Source organism: Lottia gigantea (genome assembly GCF_000327385.1).
Source record: "Lottia gigantea unplaced genomic scaffold LOTGIsca_222, whole genome shotgun sequence".
Classification (NCBI taxonomy): Eukaryota; Metazoa; Mollusca; class Gastropoda; family Lottiidae; genus Lottia; species Lottia gigantea.
Genome location: NW_008708576.1, coordinates 240,319 through 252,581, shown reverse-complemented (window position 1 = coordinate 252,581; position 12,263 = coordinate 240,319). Strand labels below are relative to the sequence as shown.

General features: G+C 35.4%; 2 protein-coding genes across 2 annotated transcripts; one reads left to right on the top strand and one right to left on the bottom strand.

Annotated features, from left to right (window-relative positions):
• Positions 1-3,408: 3,408 nt before the first annotated feature.
• LOTGIDRAFT_174873 (hypothetical protein) lies at positions 3,409-5,630 on the top strand (the record flags this gene model as incomplete). Its single annotated transcript, XM_009054731.1, has 4 exons — positions 3,409-3,457; positions 4,625-4,710; positions 4,840-4,909; positions 5,467-5,630. The coding sequence occupies 4 exons, from the start codon at positions 3,409-3,411 to the stop codon at positions 5,628-5,630; spliced, it is 369 nt and encodes a 122-aa protein (XP_009052979.1).
• A 337-nt stretch (positions 5,631-5,967) lies between these two features.
• On the bottom strand, positions 5,968-11,606 carry LOTGIDRAFT_227060 (hypothetical protein; the record flags this gene model as incomplete). Its single annotated transcript, XM_009054730.1, has 12 exons — positions 5,968-6,073; positions 6,133-6,138; positions 6,403-6,905; positions 7,434-7,511; positions 7,951-8,081; positions 8,255-8,403; positions 8,806-9,006; positions 9,385-9,518; positions 9,848-9,910; positions 10,172-10,266; positions 10,748-10,847; positions 11,245-11,606. 10 exons carry the CDS (start codon positions 11,604-11,606, stop codon positions 6,815-6,817), a joined length of 1,404 nt encoding a protein of 467 aa, XP_009052978.1. The 3' UTR covers positions 5,968-6,073; positions 6,133-6,138; positions 6,403-6,814.
• Positions 11,607-12,263: the final 657 nt, after the last annotated feature.

The window sequence follows — 12,263 nt, the reverse complement described above, 5'->3', positions numbered from 1 at the left end:
TTGATTTTAATGAAATTTGGTGTGAGCATTTATATTGATGAGATCTTAGTAAAGTTCGAATTTGAAGATTTTTTTCGATCAGCCCTTGACTTGCGAAAAAAGTGTTGAAATTTGTTTGTGAACACAATAGAGACTACGGTTTTTATCTGATTTTAATGAAATTTGGTGTGATCATTTATATTAATGAGATCTTGGTCTGGTTTGAATTTGACAATTTTTCGATGTTATTGCCATTGACTTGGGCAAAATGCATGGAAATTTGTTTGTAAACATAAGAGAGACTACAGTTTTCCACTGATTTTAATGAAATTTGGTGTGATCATTTATATTGATGATATTTGGATGATTGGTTTTTGAGTTATTAAACTTGACTTAGAAAAAATGCATCTAAATTTGTTCGTGAACACAATGGAGACTACAGTTTTTACCTGTTATGATCATTTATATTGATTAGGTCTTGGAAAAGTTGGAATCTGACGAATGGTTTTTGAGTTATTGCCCTTAACTTAAGAGAAATGCATCAAAATTTGTTTGTGAACACAATAAAGACTACAGTTTTCATCGTGTTTAAATGAAATTTGGTGTGATCACCTCTAAAAGAGATTTTTCAATAAACATAACTTGAGTTATTGCCGTCGACTTGGTAAAAATGCATCAAAATTTGTTGGCTTCTGAACAATATAGAGGTAACAGTTTATGTCAGAATTTTATCTGTTCGTTTAAATCAACAATATCTATGACACGTTAGATTTTTGGAACGTTTTGACACAGATTGCTAGAATTATTATCCATTTTTTGACACACAAGCCAAGATTGTTGTTGTCAAAAGCAATGTTTGCTGGCTTGCTATTTGTGAAACTGAATTGCATCTATTGGATGTTGAACCTTTTGCTTGGTATGAACCACATCTGTAGAAATGCCACTTTTGAAGATCATATCCATATTTTTAACAGAGAACCACCCCATATGCTACATCTGTAGAAATGCCATATTTTGCTAATCATAGGCACATTTGTCGCACCGCTACATTCGATGGGGTACCACGTTTGTTGGACATAAGTGGAAATAGAAGGACAGGGCCACTCTTTCTGGGAGTATGACACATTTTTCAACACAGCCATGCCTGATTGGCTTTTGATGGATAGTCACTTTTGTTGTGCATAAACCACAGTTGTTGAATTTTTCACATAAGTGTTGATTTTTGGAAATCTCCTTTTCACAGTAGGGATAAATTGGGTATTGCCATTTGCTAAATTGGACGGTCGGTCAGTGTGACACTCTGGAAGTGGTCATGCAGTAGGTGAGGGGACCACTTTGCTGCATGATCCTCGAAGGTGGTGTCATGTGTCCTACGGCAAATATTAGAAATGGTATAAATCTGACATTAGTCATTTTGTCAATACCTTGAGAGGATTCAAATTTGATGAAAACATGACACGGTTGCTGAATTCGGGACAACATCTGTAGGCCATATGCTGCATCTGTAGAAATGCCATATTTTGCTAATCATAGGCACATTTGTTGCACAGCTTCATTCGATGGGGTACCACGTTTGTTGGACATAAGTTGAAATAGAAGGACAGGGCCATTCTTTCTGGGAGTATGACACATTTTTCGACACAACCATGCCTGATTGGCTTTTGATGGATAGTCACTTTTGTTGTGCATAAACCACAGTTGTTGAATTTTTCACATAAGTGTTGATTTTAGGAAATCTCCTTTTCACAGTAAGGATAAATTGGGTATTGCCATTTGCTAAATTGGACGGTCGGTCAGTGTGACACTCTGGAAGTGGTTATGCAGTAGGTGAGGGGACCACTTTGCTGCATGATCCTCGAAGGTGGTATCATGTGTCCTACGGCAAATATTAGAAATGGTTTAAATCTGACATTACTCATTTTGTCAATACTTTGAAAGGATTCAAATTTGATGAAAACATGACATGGTTGCTGAATTCGGGACAACATCTGTAGGCCATATGCTGCATCTGTAGAAATGCCATATTTTGCTAATCATAGGCACATTTGACGCACAGCTACATTCGATGGGGTACCACGTTTGTTGGACATAAGTGGAAATAGAAGGACAGGGCCATTCTTTCTGGGAGTATGACACATTTTTCGACACAGCCATGCCTGATTGGCTTTTGATGGATAGTCACTTTTGTTGTGCGTAAACCACAGTTGTTGAATTTTTCACATAAGTGTTGATTTTAGGAAATCTCCTTTTCTCAGTAGGGATAAATTGGGTATTGCCATTTGCTAAATTGGACGGTCGGTCAGTGTGACACTCTGGAAGTGGTCATGCAGTAGGTGAGGGGACCACTTTGCTGCATGATCCTCGAAGGTGGTGTCATGTGTCCTGCGGCAAATATTAGAAATGGTATAAATCTGACATTACTCATTTTGTCAATACCTTGAGAGGATTCAAATTTGATAAAAACATGACACGGTTGCTGAATTCGGGACAACATCTGTAGGCCATATGCTGCATCTGTAGAAATGCCATATGTTGCTAATCATAGGCACATTTGTCGCACAGCTTCATTCGATGGGGTACCACGTTTGTTGGACATAAGTGGAAATAGAAGGACAGGGCCATTCTTTCTGGGAGTATGACACATTTTTCGACACAGCCATGCCTGATTGGCTTTTGATGGATAGTCACTTTTGTTGTGCATAAACCACAGTTGTTGAATTTTTCACATAAGTGTTGATTTTAGGAAATCTCCTTTTCACAGTAGGGATAAATTGGGTATTGCCATTTGCTAAATTGGATGGTCGGTCAGTGTGACACTCTGGAAGTGGTCATGCAGTAGGTGAGGGGACCACTTTGCTGCATGATCCTCGAAGGTGGTGTCATGTGTCCTACGACAAATATTAGAAATGGTATAAATCTGACGTTACTCATTTTGTCAATACCTTGAGAGGATTCAAATTTGATGAAAACATGACACGGTTGCTGAATTCGGGACAACATCTGTCATGCCTGATCTGCTATTTATGGAGTACCATTTATGTACCAAATCTTTAGAAATGAATCATTATAATCACATTTTTTTTTACTTTATAGGAGAAACAATGTAATGCCTTTTTGTAAACAAAGTAAAGAAATTTAGGTCGTGTGTATGGTTGTAAGTTTATTTTATCTGTGTTTATCAGGCCACTAATCGCTAATTTCTTTTACTAATTTTATCAGTTTCATTTTCTTTCAGGAATGATATTGTGATGACATTTGTATCTGAAATTAATGGTCTACTTTAGCTTTTTGCTATTTCAAGTAGCCTACTAGTCATTTTCAACACGTTGACATATCTTTTTTAATTGGCCACAATTTGATACAAATGTTAGTCCCAATATGGTCTTTGTGCAGTTTCTATAGGTACCAGATTACCAGTATGATGGTGAAATGGATGAGAGATGGTGGAGCAAAGACCGCTTTGACTATTTTGTGGCAGGTTATTTATACTTCCTGTCCAATAAGGTCATTGTGGTTTATGCTTTTTTTTACAACGTTGTCAGCTGTTTTTAAAGTAGTAAAATCACAGGCTGAGTTCAGATTGTGTTTTGAGAAGGTTCTGATTATCCTCTTTCAATATGGTTTATGTTTTTGGATGATCTTCACCAGTTCTTATAAGCTGCATTTTTTTCAAAAGGCATGATTAACTAGTTAAAAGCTTTTAGATTGCAATCAGAGTCCTATCCTATGCAGGTTGGATACATTCACGACCAATTTGACTGTTTTGTGGTATATTTTTGTAATAATCTTATGCCCAATTTAGTCAAAGTGGTTACTCTATTATTTCTACTAGTTATTCAAAAGCGAAAGACAGAGAGCAGTGGTGATAAGTTTTTTTGGCAACAGGATTGAAATATTCATCTATTTACCAGTATCATTCACAAATTTCGAGTGGTTAGAGGTGGGGAGTTGTTGTTGTTGTAAAGTTGTAAATTGATAAAAACTTGTCTAAAATGAAAACAGGCAAATGATCTGTATGCTATGATTCTGTATAGAACTTTCTTACTTTCTAAAACTCGAGTTGACCAAATGACCAAAGAAAACATGAAACGACAAGGAAACTATTATGTATAGTAGTCATCAAACACAGGTTTAGTGGAATTTCAGGAACAACAGACGTCTGATTGAATGTTAAAACTTTGAAGATAAAATGTTACAATTTGTCTATTACACAGTTTTGCGATAGCTCTCTCAGGAGAGTTAGAGCCACAGACGTCTACGGCCCAACTACACAGTAAAACAGGTTGTATACAACTTTTGTAATATATTCCTTGTCAGTATATAAAGTTGCATGAATCACATAGATTCCTGCCAAAATTGAGAATGACCATTTGTCAGATATAAAAGTTTAATTTCGAAATCGATAATAATCGGATGAAAGGTCATAGCCGTTGTGTGTACAATGATGGGACTTTGTTCATGATTGAATTTGATTATAATTTGGGTGAACTGTTTTTGAGGTTTTGCCTGGACTTTAAAATATTTTAAAGATTATTTGAAAATTCATTATAAAGTCACTAACGACTATCATTTCTGACAGCTGGTAGTGGACGATCTAATTGATAAGATCGTTGTGTTGTACTTCGTACTTGTATTTGTTTTGCAGGTATTGGATACATTGCTGCCAGAGAAATAGCTCATATGGGAGGTCATGTTATTATTGCTTGTAGAAATATGGGTAAAGCCGATGCGGTAAGATTATTGATTTAATTTAAACTTTCAAATTCGTTCATAATTGAAATTAAGATGACCACATAAACACTCATATTTATACCGCTATTTGAAGCGGGTTTGATTTAGATGATTTAGTCTTTTGTTCAGACCAGTGGTGGTGCCAAAGGGGGGTATGGGGGCAGAGGGTACAGCCTAGAAGAAGATTATATAAAACTGTGTAAGTATTTATTACTGTAGTAGGCCTACTGATATCAGACTCTGGAGACCGAGCTTAATTTCATAACCTTATACAGATAGATTTTATTATTATTTTAAGGTAAAATTGTTCCACTACTGTTCCTTCTGACTTGTATCCAGTATTATTTGATTATTATGTTTGTATCATGATTCTATTCATTCTAGTCAAGTAGAATAAACTTCACAATTATTTATGTTTAAATTAAAACAAAATGTATAAACTGGCAATTAACAAAACGTGTGTTGCTCCAAAGAGCACTCATGTGAGTTACAAGATGCCTACAGTAATTGACAGTGTTTGTTTACCTGATTAACATGATTGGGGGCTGGGGTATTAAGCAATCAATCACTTCGGTGATTGATTCACCTCGTATAAATAGGTCCCGCCTCTTGGCTTGTCTTGTGTGCAAACATATAAATAAAGAACAAAGCAGGTGTGTCTAGTTTACACTCATGCAAGTTCGTGATTTGTTTCCTCAATAAACTACTCTAAGATATATTATACATGTATATGTATAAACTGAATTAATTTTACAGGTGCTGAGAACCATAATGTCCTGACAAAAGGATCAAAATCAACAAAAGAAGGAGAAAGTTTATACTTATCTGGACATGTTACTGGAGTTGAATACCATCGAATCAGTCCAAATATATCTTACTATTGTTGCTCGACAAAAGGCACAGACACAAGCACCATATAGTGTATGGACAGTCCTTTAGAAGAAAACGGGAAAAGTGGAAAGAGCTTACTGCAATTGTCCAGCAGGTCTACGAGGGTTTTGCAAACATTGCGTTGCCTTGTTGCACTTTATTGTTAGGCAAATAGAGTCAGGATGCAACAAAGCATGTACATCCCAAACAAACCACATGTTCAAGGGAAAAGGGTTATACAACCTGACTTTGTAAGAAATCTTGTTGTGAAAAAGGTTACAGGTAGATTTGATACTACTCAAGAAGATTTCAAACTCGTGGAAAAAAGTCTCGATTGACATTTGAACCCAGAGCATTCTGCTACCGCAAGGAAAAAACACTATCAGATTTTGACTTAAATAGGCTAAGAGATAACATGTTTTTATTAACATTAATTCAGGTCTAATTACAATTCATCATTATTTAACTCAGGTTTAGTTCAATAGCCATTTTGATCTCTTTATACCAATATAGTAGTGATAACTAGTACACTTGATCATTGGGAATACCAATAGGGGGCAGACTGACTGTATGACGGGACAACCGTAGTGTCGAGGCTGAGGCTGAATTCAAAATACGGCTTCTTAGTCTTGTTGTAAACCTCTCTTTAAGCGTCAGAGAGGGTTCTCCCAAGAAAATGCAAGGACAACAGTGGACCACTATCCGGTGCAAAGTTTGGTGATGTCTAGTGTTTCTGTAAACATACAACAGTAGATCATTCTCTTGAAAATAACCAAGAGTTAGGTGATGTCTAGTCAGTGGCAGAGCCAGGTCTACATCCGAGGGGGGGGGCGAAATATCTGAGATTGCCTGAATTTCTAACCTAGTCATGAGATTTTTGCCCAAAAAACTTGCTTTCAGGGCTGCGAGGGGGGCTCCACCACTGTGTCTGGTGAATAGTACAACAATGGACCACTGTTCAGAATATAACCCAGAGTCAGGTGATGTCTAGTGCTTCTGTAAACATACAACAGTACACCACTCTCTTGAAATATTAAAGTAAAGTGAACTCTGGTAATTCAATAGACATACAATATTGGATCACACTTCAGAATACAACCCAGAGCCAGGTGATGTTTAGTATATTTAAAAGAAAACTGTACAACAGTGGACTACTCTCTGGAGTATAACCCAGAGTCAGGTGTTTCTAAATGGATGTTAGAATGAGCACATACTGGAATACTGAGAGTAAGTTTCAAGCCTTTGCAGCCTGTTTTTTGCGATTACTGGGAACTTTGATGTCAGCATTTACAACATCTTGTCCGATATATTCTCCAATTGGTGACCTGTAAATTATATAATTATAATTATAACATCAATAAAATCTGCAATGAAACAACCATATTATTAAACAGATAACAAACTCAGAAACCATAATGATCATTTGAAATATGAAAAATTACCAAAAAGGATACTGTTTTGAAATAATTGAAATATTATCAACACTAGCTTTACTGAGTTGACTATTTGTAACAAATGCTGAATTAACAAGCCCATGTTATAAAATACATAACAACAATAGCTATGTTTATATCAATTGTCATATTCAAAGTATCAGTACAAACTTATCTGTTATAAGACTCTCCTAAATGGAAATAATTTGATAAATCAAAAAGATAACTGAGCTTGTTGCGAATGAGGAAACACTCCTGATAAAGTATCATAGATTGCATTAGTTATTTTGCAAATTGTTTTGCTATTCTGGCTTTCTTTACATGTCATATCAAGCCAAACCCAAATTCATATCTGGGTCAAGCACTGGGCCAAGGCACTCTAGTTGGTTTGAGTGAAACAACATTAGCCTTAATACATACTTTGGTGTGTATCTTATATTATCAATTTCATCACCATGTATTAGATCTTTTCCTCTTAGTAATTTCTCCATACCATTCCTATCAATTTACAAATAAATACAGGTTATAGTCATAATGCAAGGCTAGATATAGTGTGCATGTATTTAACAACCCTCAATTGACTATTAAACTCTTCCACACCTGAATACTTTCAATCAATAATTGGAAAAGCCTGTAATTGTAAGATAAGAGATTATTGTCTGTGATGCAAATTGGTGAGCTGATCAAGTTCCTTCCGAATGAAACCATTCTGCATTCAAAATTCATTAAGCTTAGTTGGCTTGAGTAAAGAAACACTATTGCAGACTCTCATAAAATGATGCTAGGATGAAAACCTCGTCACAAAATGCCATTATATAAACTTAGTATGAATTCAAACCTATGGGCTAACATGCTTTTCGACTTTTATGTATTTAAACAAAATTACTAACTACGTGGATTCTCCAAAAAACAAGTGATTTTGACAAATAATACTTACCAAGCAATCATTATACCATTGTCTGTACATAATTTAGGTGGCGGACAAATCAACTGACAATCATAACTTTCTAAAACCTCCTCCAGTTTCTCACGGATATACATATTACTAGCCACACCCCCTGATAAAACCTGTAATAATATACATATTACTAGCCACACCCCCTGATAAAACCTGTAATAATATACAAATTACTAGCCACACCCCCTGGCACTGAAATGAAAGAAACCCGTGTTAGTTGGCTAAGCAAATATTCAGACAATAGCTCTGTTAGTTTAAACTTTCTTTATGTTGTATAACTTACTAAAGTTCGGTTAGTGGATGGTAATAATTCCTTCAACTCTGTATATAACAAGCCACGGCGAATACGATGAGAGAGATGATTAAATAGTCCTTCTTGTAATGAGGCACAGATATCAGCAGCATTACTTAATATATTACCTCCTTCAATACCTAAAACAACATGGAAATGTATTACAATAAGTCTCTGATGCCAAGACTTTTTCTGTCTGAGACGAGAATATAGTCTCTGATGCCCAGACAACTCATGTCTGCGAAGAGGAAACAGTCTCTGACACCCAGACTTCTCCTGCTGGAGACAAAAAAAAGAGTCTCTGATGCCCAAACTTCTCATGTCTGTAATGAGGATAATTATAGTCTCTGTTGCCCAGACTTCTCCTGTATGCGACAAGAATATAGTCTCTGACACCTAGACTTCTCCTGTCTGAGATGAGAATATAGTCTCTGACGCCCAGACTTCTCCTGTCTATTACTACTATTAATACAATTCTATCTACAAGTCTCATACGAATTGTTTACAACAGAAACAAAGTGACAACAACACAATATTCTAACCTTGCTTTTTCTCTTCCTTCATAATAATATGTCGAAAATGTTCCTTCATTCCGGAGAATGAGAAGTTACAGTTTCGTTCATGTGAGAGATAGGAAGGATTGTTAAAGGAATTTGGGTCTCCACGTTTAGCCAGTAATTCTATTGAAGCTCCACCACTCAGACCCTGACATTCTTTCAAATTCTTTATCTTTAACCGTCTGGCTGTCTGTAAGATATAAACAAAGCAATAGAGCAATAACACAGCCTGTCCCACAATACATCATTGTCTTTAAGAAGCAGTTTCTACATGACACACTTTGATTGGTTAAAAAATAATGTGATAAGAACGGGAATGCAGTAGAAAGCTTGTAAGATCTAAAGGGAGATGAAAAGTATCAGGAAAATAATACAGCCTGTTTAGGTTTCACTATCCTACAATTCATCATAGCTTTCTCAAGAAAAAGGGTCTACATGACACTCTTTGATTGGTTAAATAATACTGTCATCAGAACAAGACTGCAGTAGAAATCTTGTTAGATTAAAAAAGAGACGAAAAATATCAGAAGAAAAATAAATTTTTATTTTGTTACGTTTCTTAACGTACTTTATCAAAGGTATCTCCTGGAGAATCATCTAAATGTTTACCCAGATTCAAGAACTGGTCTATATCCTGAGCTACAGTCAACAAACAATGGCCACCACTAGCTAATAATACCAGGAACGGGAAATCTAATCTAAAAATACAGAAATATGTTCAAATACTGGAAAATTAGACACAGAACATCAATATACTAGTCTGAGTCAAAGAGGGAGGGGGGTAGCCCCGAAAGCAAATTTTTCGGGCAAAAATCTCATAACTAGGTTAGAAATTCGGGCAATCTCAGATATTTCCACCACTGAGTCCGAAGAGATTTACCTACAATTAATTATCAACATACAGATAAAGTGATATGGAAATGGGGAAAGCAAGCTTTAATAACTATTTCCGTCTTTCACATTAGGTGCATAAATTAGGATGTAAGACAGGGTTCAATTCTTTTCATTTAATAACTATTACTCCTACCTTTGTATCATACGAACTGTTAATGCATGAGCCTGCATATGATGTATTGGTATTACTGGCTTACTGAAACAAAATTAAGATATAGTTATAAATCTCATGATTTTGACCAATATAGCTGTGGCGGGTGTCATACAAAACAGATCATTCTTACTCAGATTTACGAAAAACCTGATGGTACTTTTCATTTGAGGAGTCCACTACTATGGTCACAATTTGTTCATGCCTTGGAAGAGATTTCTGGTTACTGGAATTGAATTGTATTACTTAACAAATTTTTTTAACAGATTTAATTGTATTCATTTCTAATATTAGTATGGTACTTACTTATAAATTCTACCCAACTCTTTGGCATGTTGAACTCCAACTTCTAGACTCATTGCTAGGCCTGGTTCTGTTGTTATAGCAATAGCATCAATATCCTGGAATCATAGATATATCTTTTCCTTAGATTATTAACATCTGGAAAACTGTTTTCTTCAAACCATTCCAAAGATATATTTTGTTTTCTATTTAAGATCAAGGGGCTTGTTTCACTAAAAATTCTTGTATCAAAATTTATCTTTTCAATAAATTGTCTCATATATATCAATTTATATTGATAGATTTTATTTAAATTGCTGTCTGTAGTGTTCTTTAATCCCATGCTATAAACTTTTGAAATAAATGTGTTTTTCTATAGAAGCATTCACAGTTATTGGTTGTGATTTTTCATCTTTAATAACTTTGAGATATAGGGATTTGTTCAGCCGATACAACAGTGAAACTCTCCATTGTAGCCTACTCCACTCCATTAATTACAGTATTCTAAACTAGTGTCAGATTCCTTTTGATCTTCTGTTCAATAAAATATGTTAAAATCAATCAAGGTATATTTCTCCAATAATATAAAGTAATATTAACCTGTAAAGACATATTGGCCTGTAAAATAGCATCCTTTACAACTTGTTCTATATTAGCTTGGTGTAAATCTCTAGCCAACACTGGTATGATTCCTCCCATTCTGAAAACACATCATGTAATTTTTTTAATACAGGTCTACATGTAATAATTGAGGTAGAAAGGTTTGTGTCATTACAAGTAAATATTTATTAGAATTAAAGGGATCCTTTCATATTTTTTTGCCCCTATTTGCACTTGGTGGAAGATGACAGATGGGAAAGCATCGAAAATGTTACCTTTTGGACAATAACTTAGTGCTGGTGCTGGTGTCATAATACAAGATGCATTAACATAAGACAGAGTGTCCTTGATTAATTGAATAAGATATTACACAATAACCAAGAAGCAAGAAATTCTGCTGTTCATGCTATGTAATGTGGATTTTATAATCATGCCAACCCTTCTTATCCTGCTGCCCCTCCTTTTCTAAGTAAAGAACTCATAATTATTATAATTACTCCACATGGAAACTGGTTTGAGAATTCAGGCTTTCCCCAATAATATTTCCAGAACAATCCACCACTGCTGCCCCGGTATCATCGCAACTCGTTTCAATGCCCAAAACATAACGTTTTCTTTCATTGCTATACTGTCTGTAAGATTGACATTTCTCTACTTTCGATTTATTTGCATTCTTAATGCCGGATAATGGGCGTTGGTTTAGAAGGCAATGACAACCATTTAAAGAAATATTAGTCTTAGAGAATGGTGCATTAGGTTTATTAGAAGAGGTAGAAGTAATCTCTTGAAGTGAAATAATCTGTTTAAGGTAGCGAAGTTTAGAAAAGGTGATCGAATTTTTAATAGCGGCGTGAACCATGGGCGCAGACATCTTTGAATTTCCCAGAGTTCAAAGTCAGAGACTCGAAAGGAAACATCAAACTTTTCCTGTTATTCATTAAAAAGCACAAAATAGGCAAAAATTAGTTTGGCTTTGACATAAAAAATTACAAAATGTTTTTACAGATCAATATGGCATCTTTTTGATATTAAAAATTGTCTTTTTCTCAAAATGTGGTAACTGAACTTGACCCATTTCCTTTCGTTTTCCTCATGAGTGGTTAAAGCGTGGCATTCTGATGAAACAGCCAACAAGACTGTTATTGTATTTATTTAGTTGTAGGACTGTCACTGTACAGAGTAGATCAGTTTCTAGCTCTAACATATGGTATCACAAAGCACCTGTTAACAAGCGTCCTGACAGTGAGTGGGGATCAAAGAAAAAGCAAATAAGACCCAAATTTGACAAAGATTATCTGAAGATGGCAGATCCTGAAATTGAGAAGACTTTGGAACCACTGAGACAACATGTCAAAGAGCAGGTTGGTACCAAGTATTTTTTTATTCTGAATTTTTAACTGCAAACCCCATTGACATTGTGATGTATGATTGTCCTTGGTGAGCACATAATGATGATGAGCCTGTCATCACTTAGTGTACCAGTATTATAAGTAAGCCAGGAAGCCCATGTACCAGA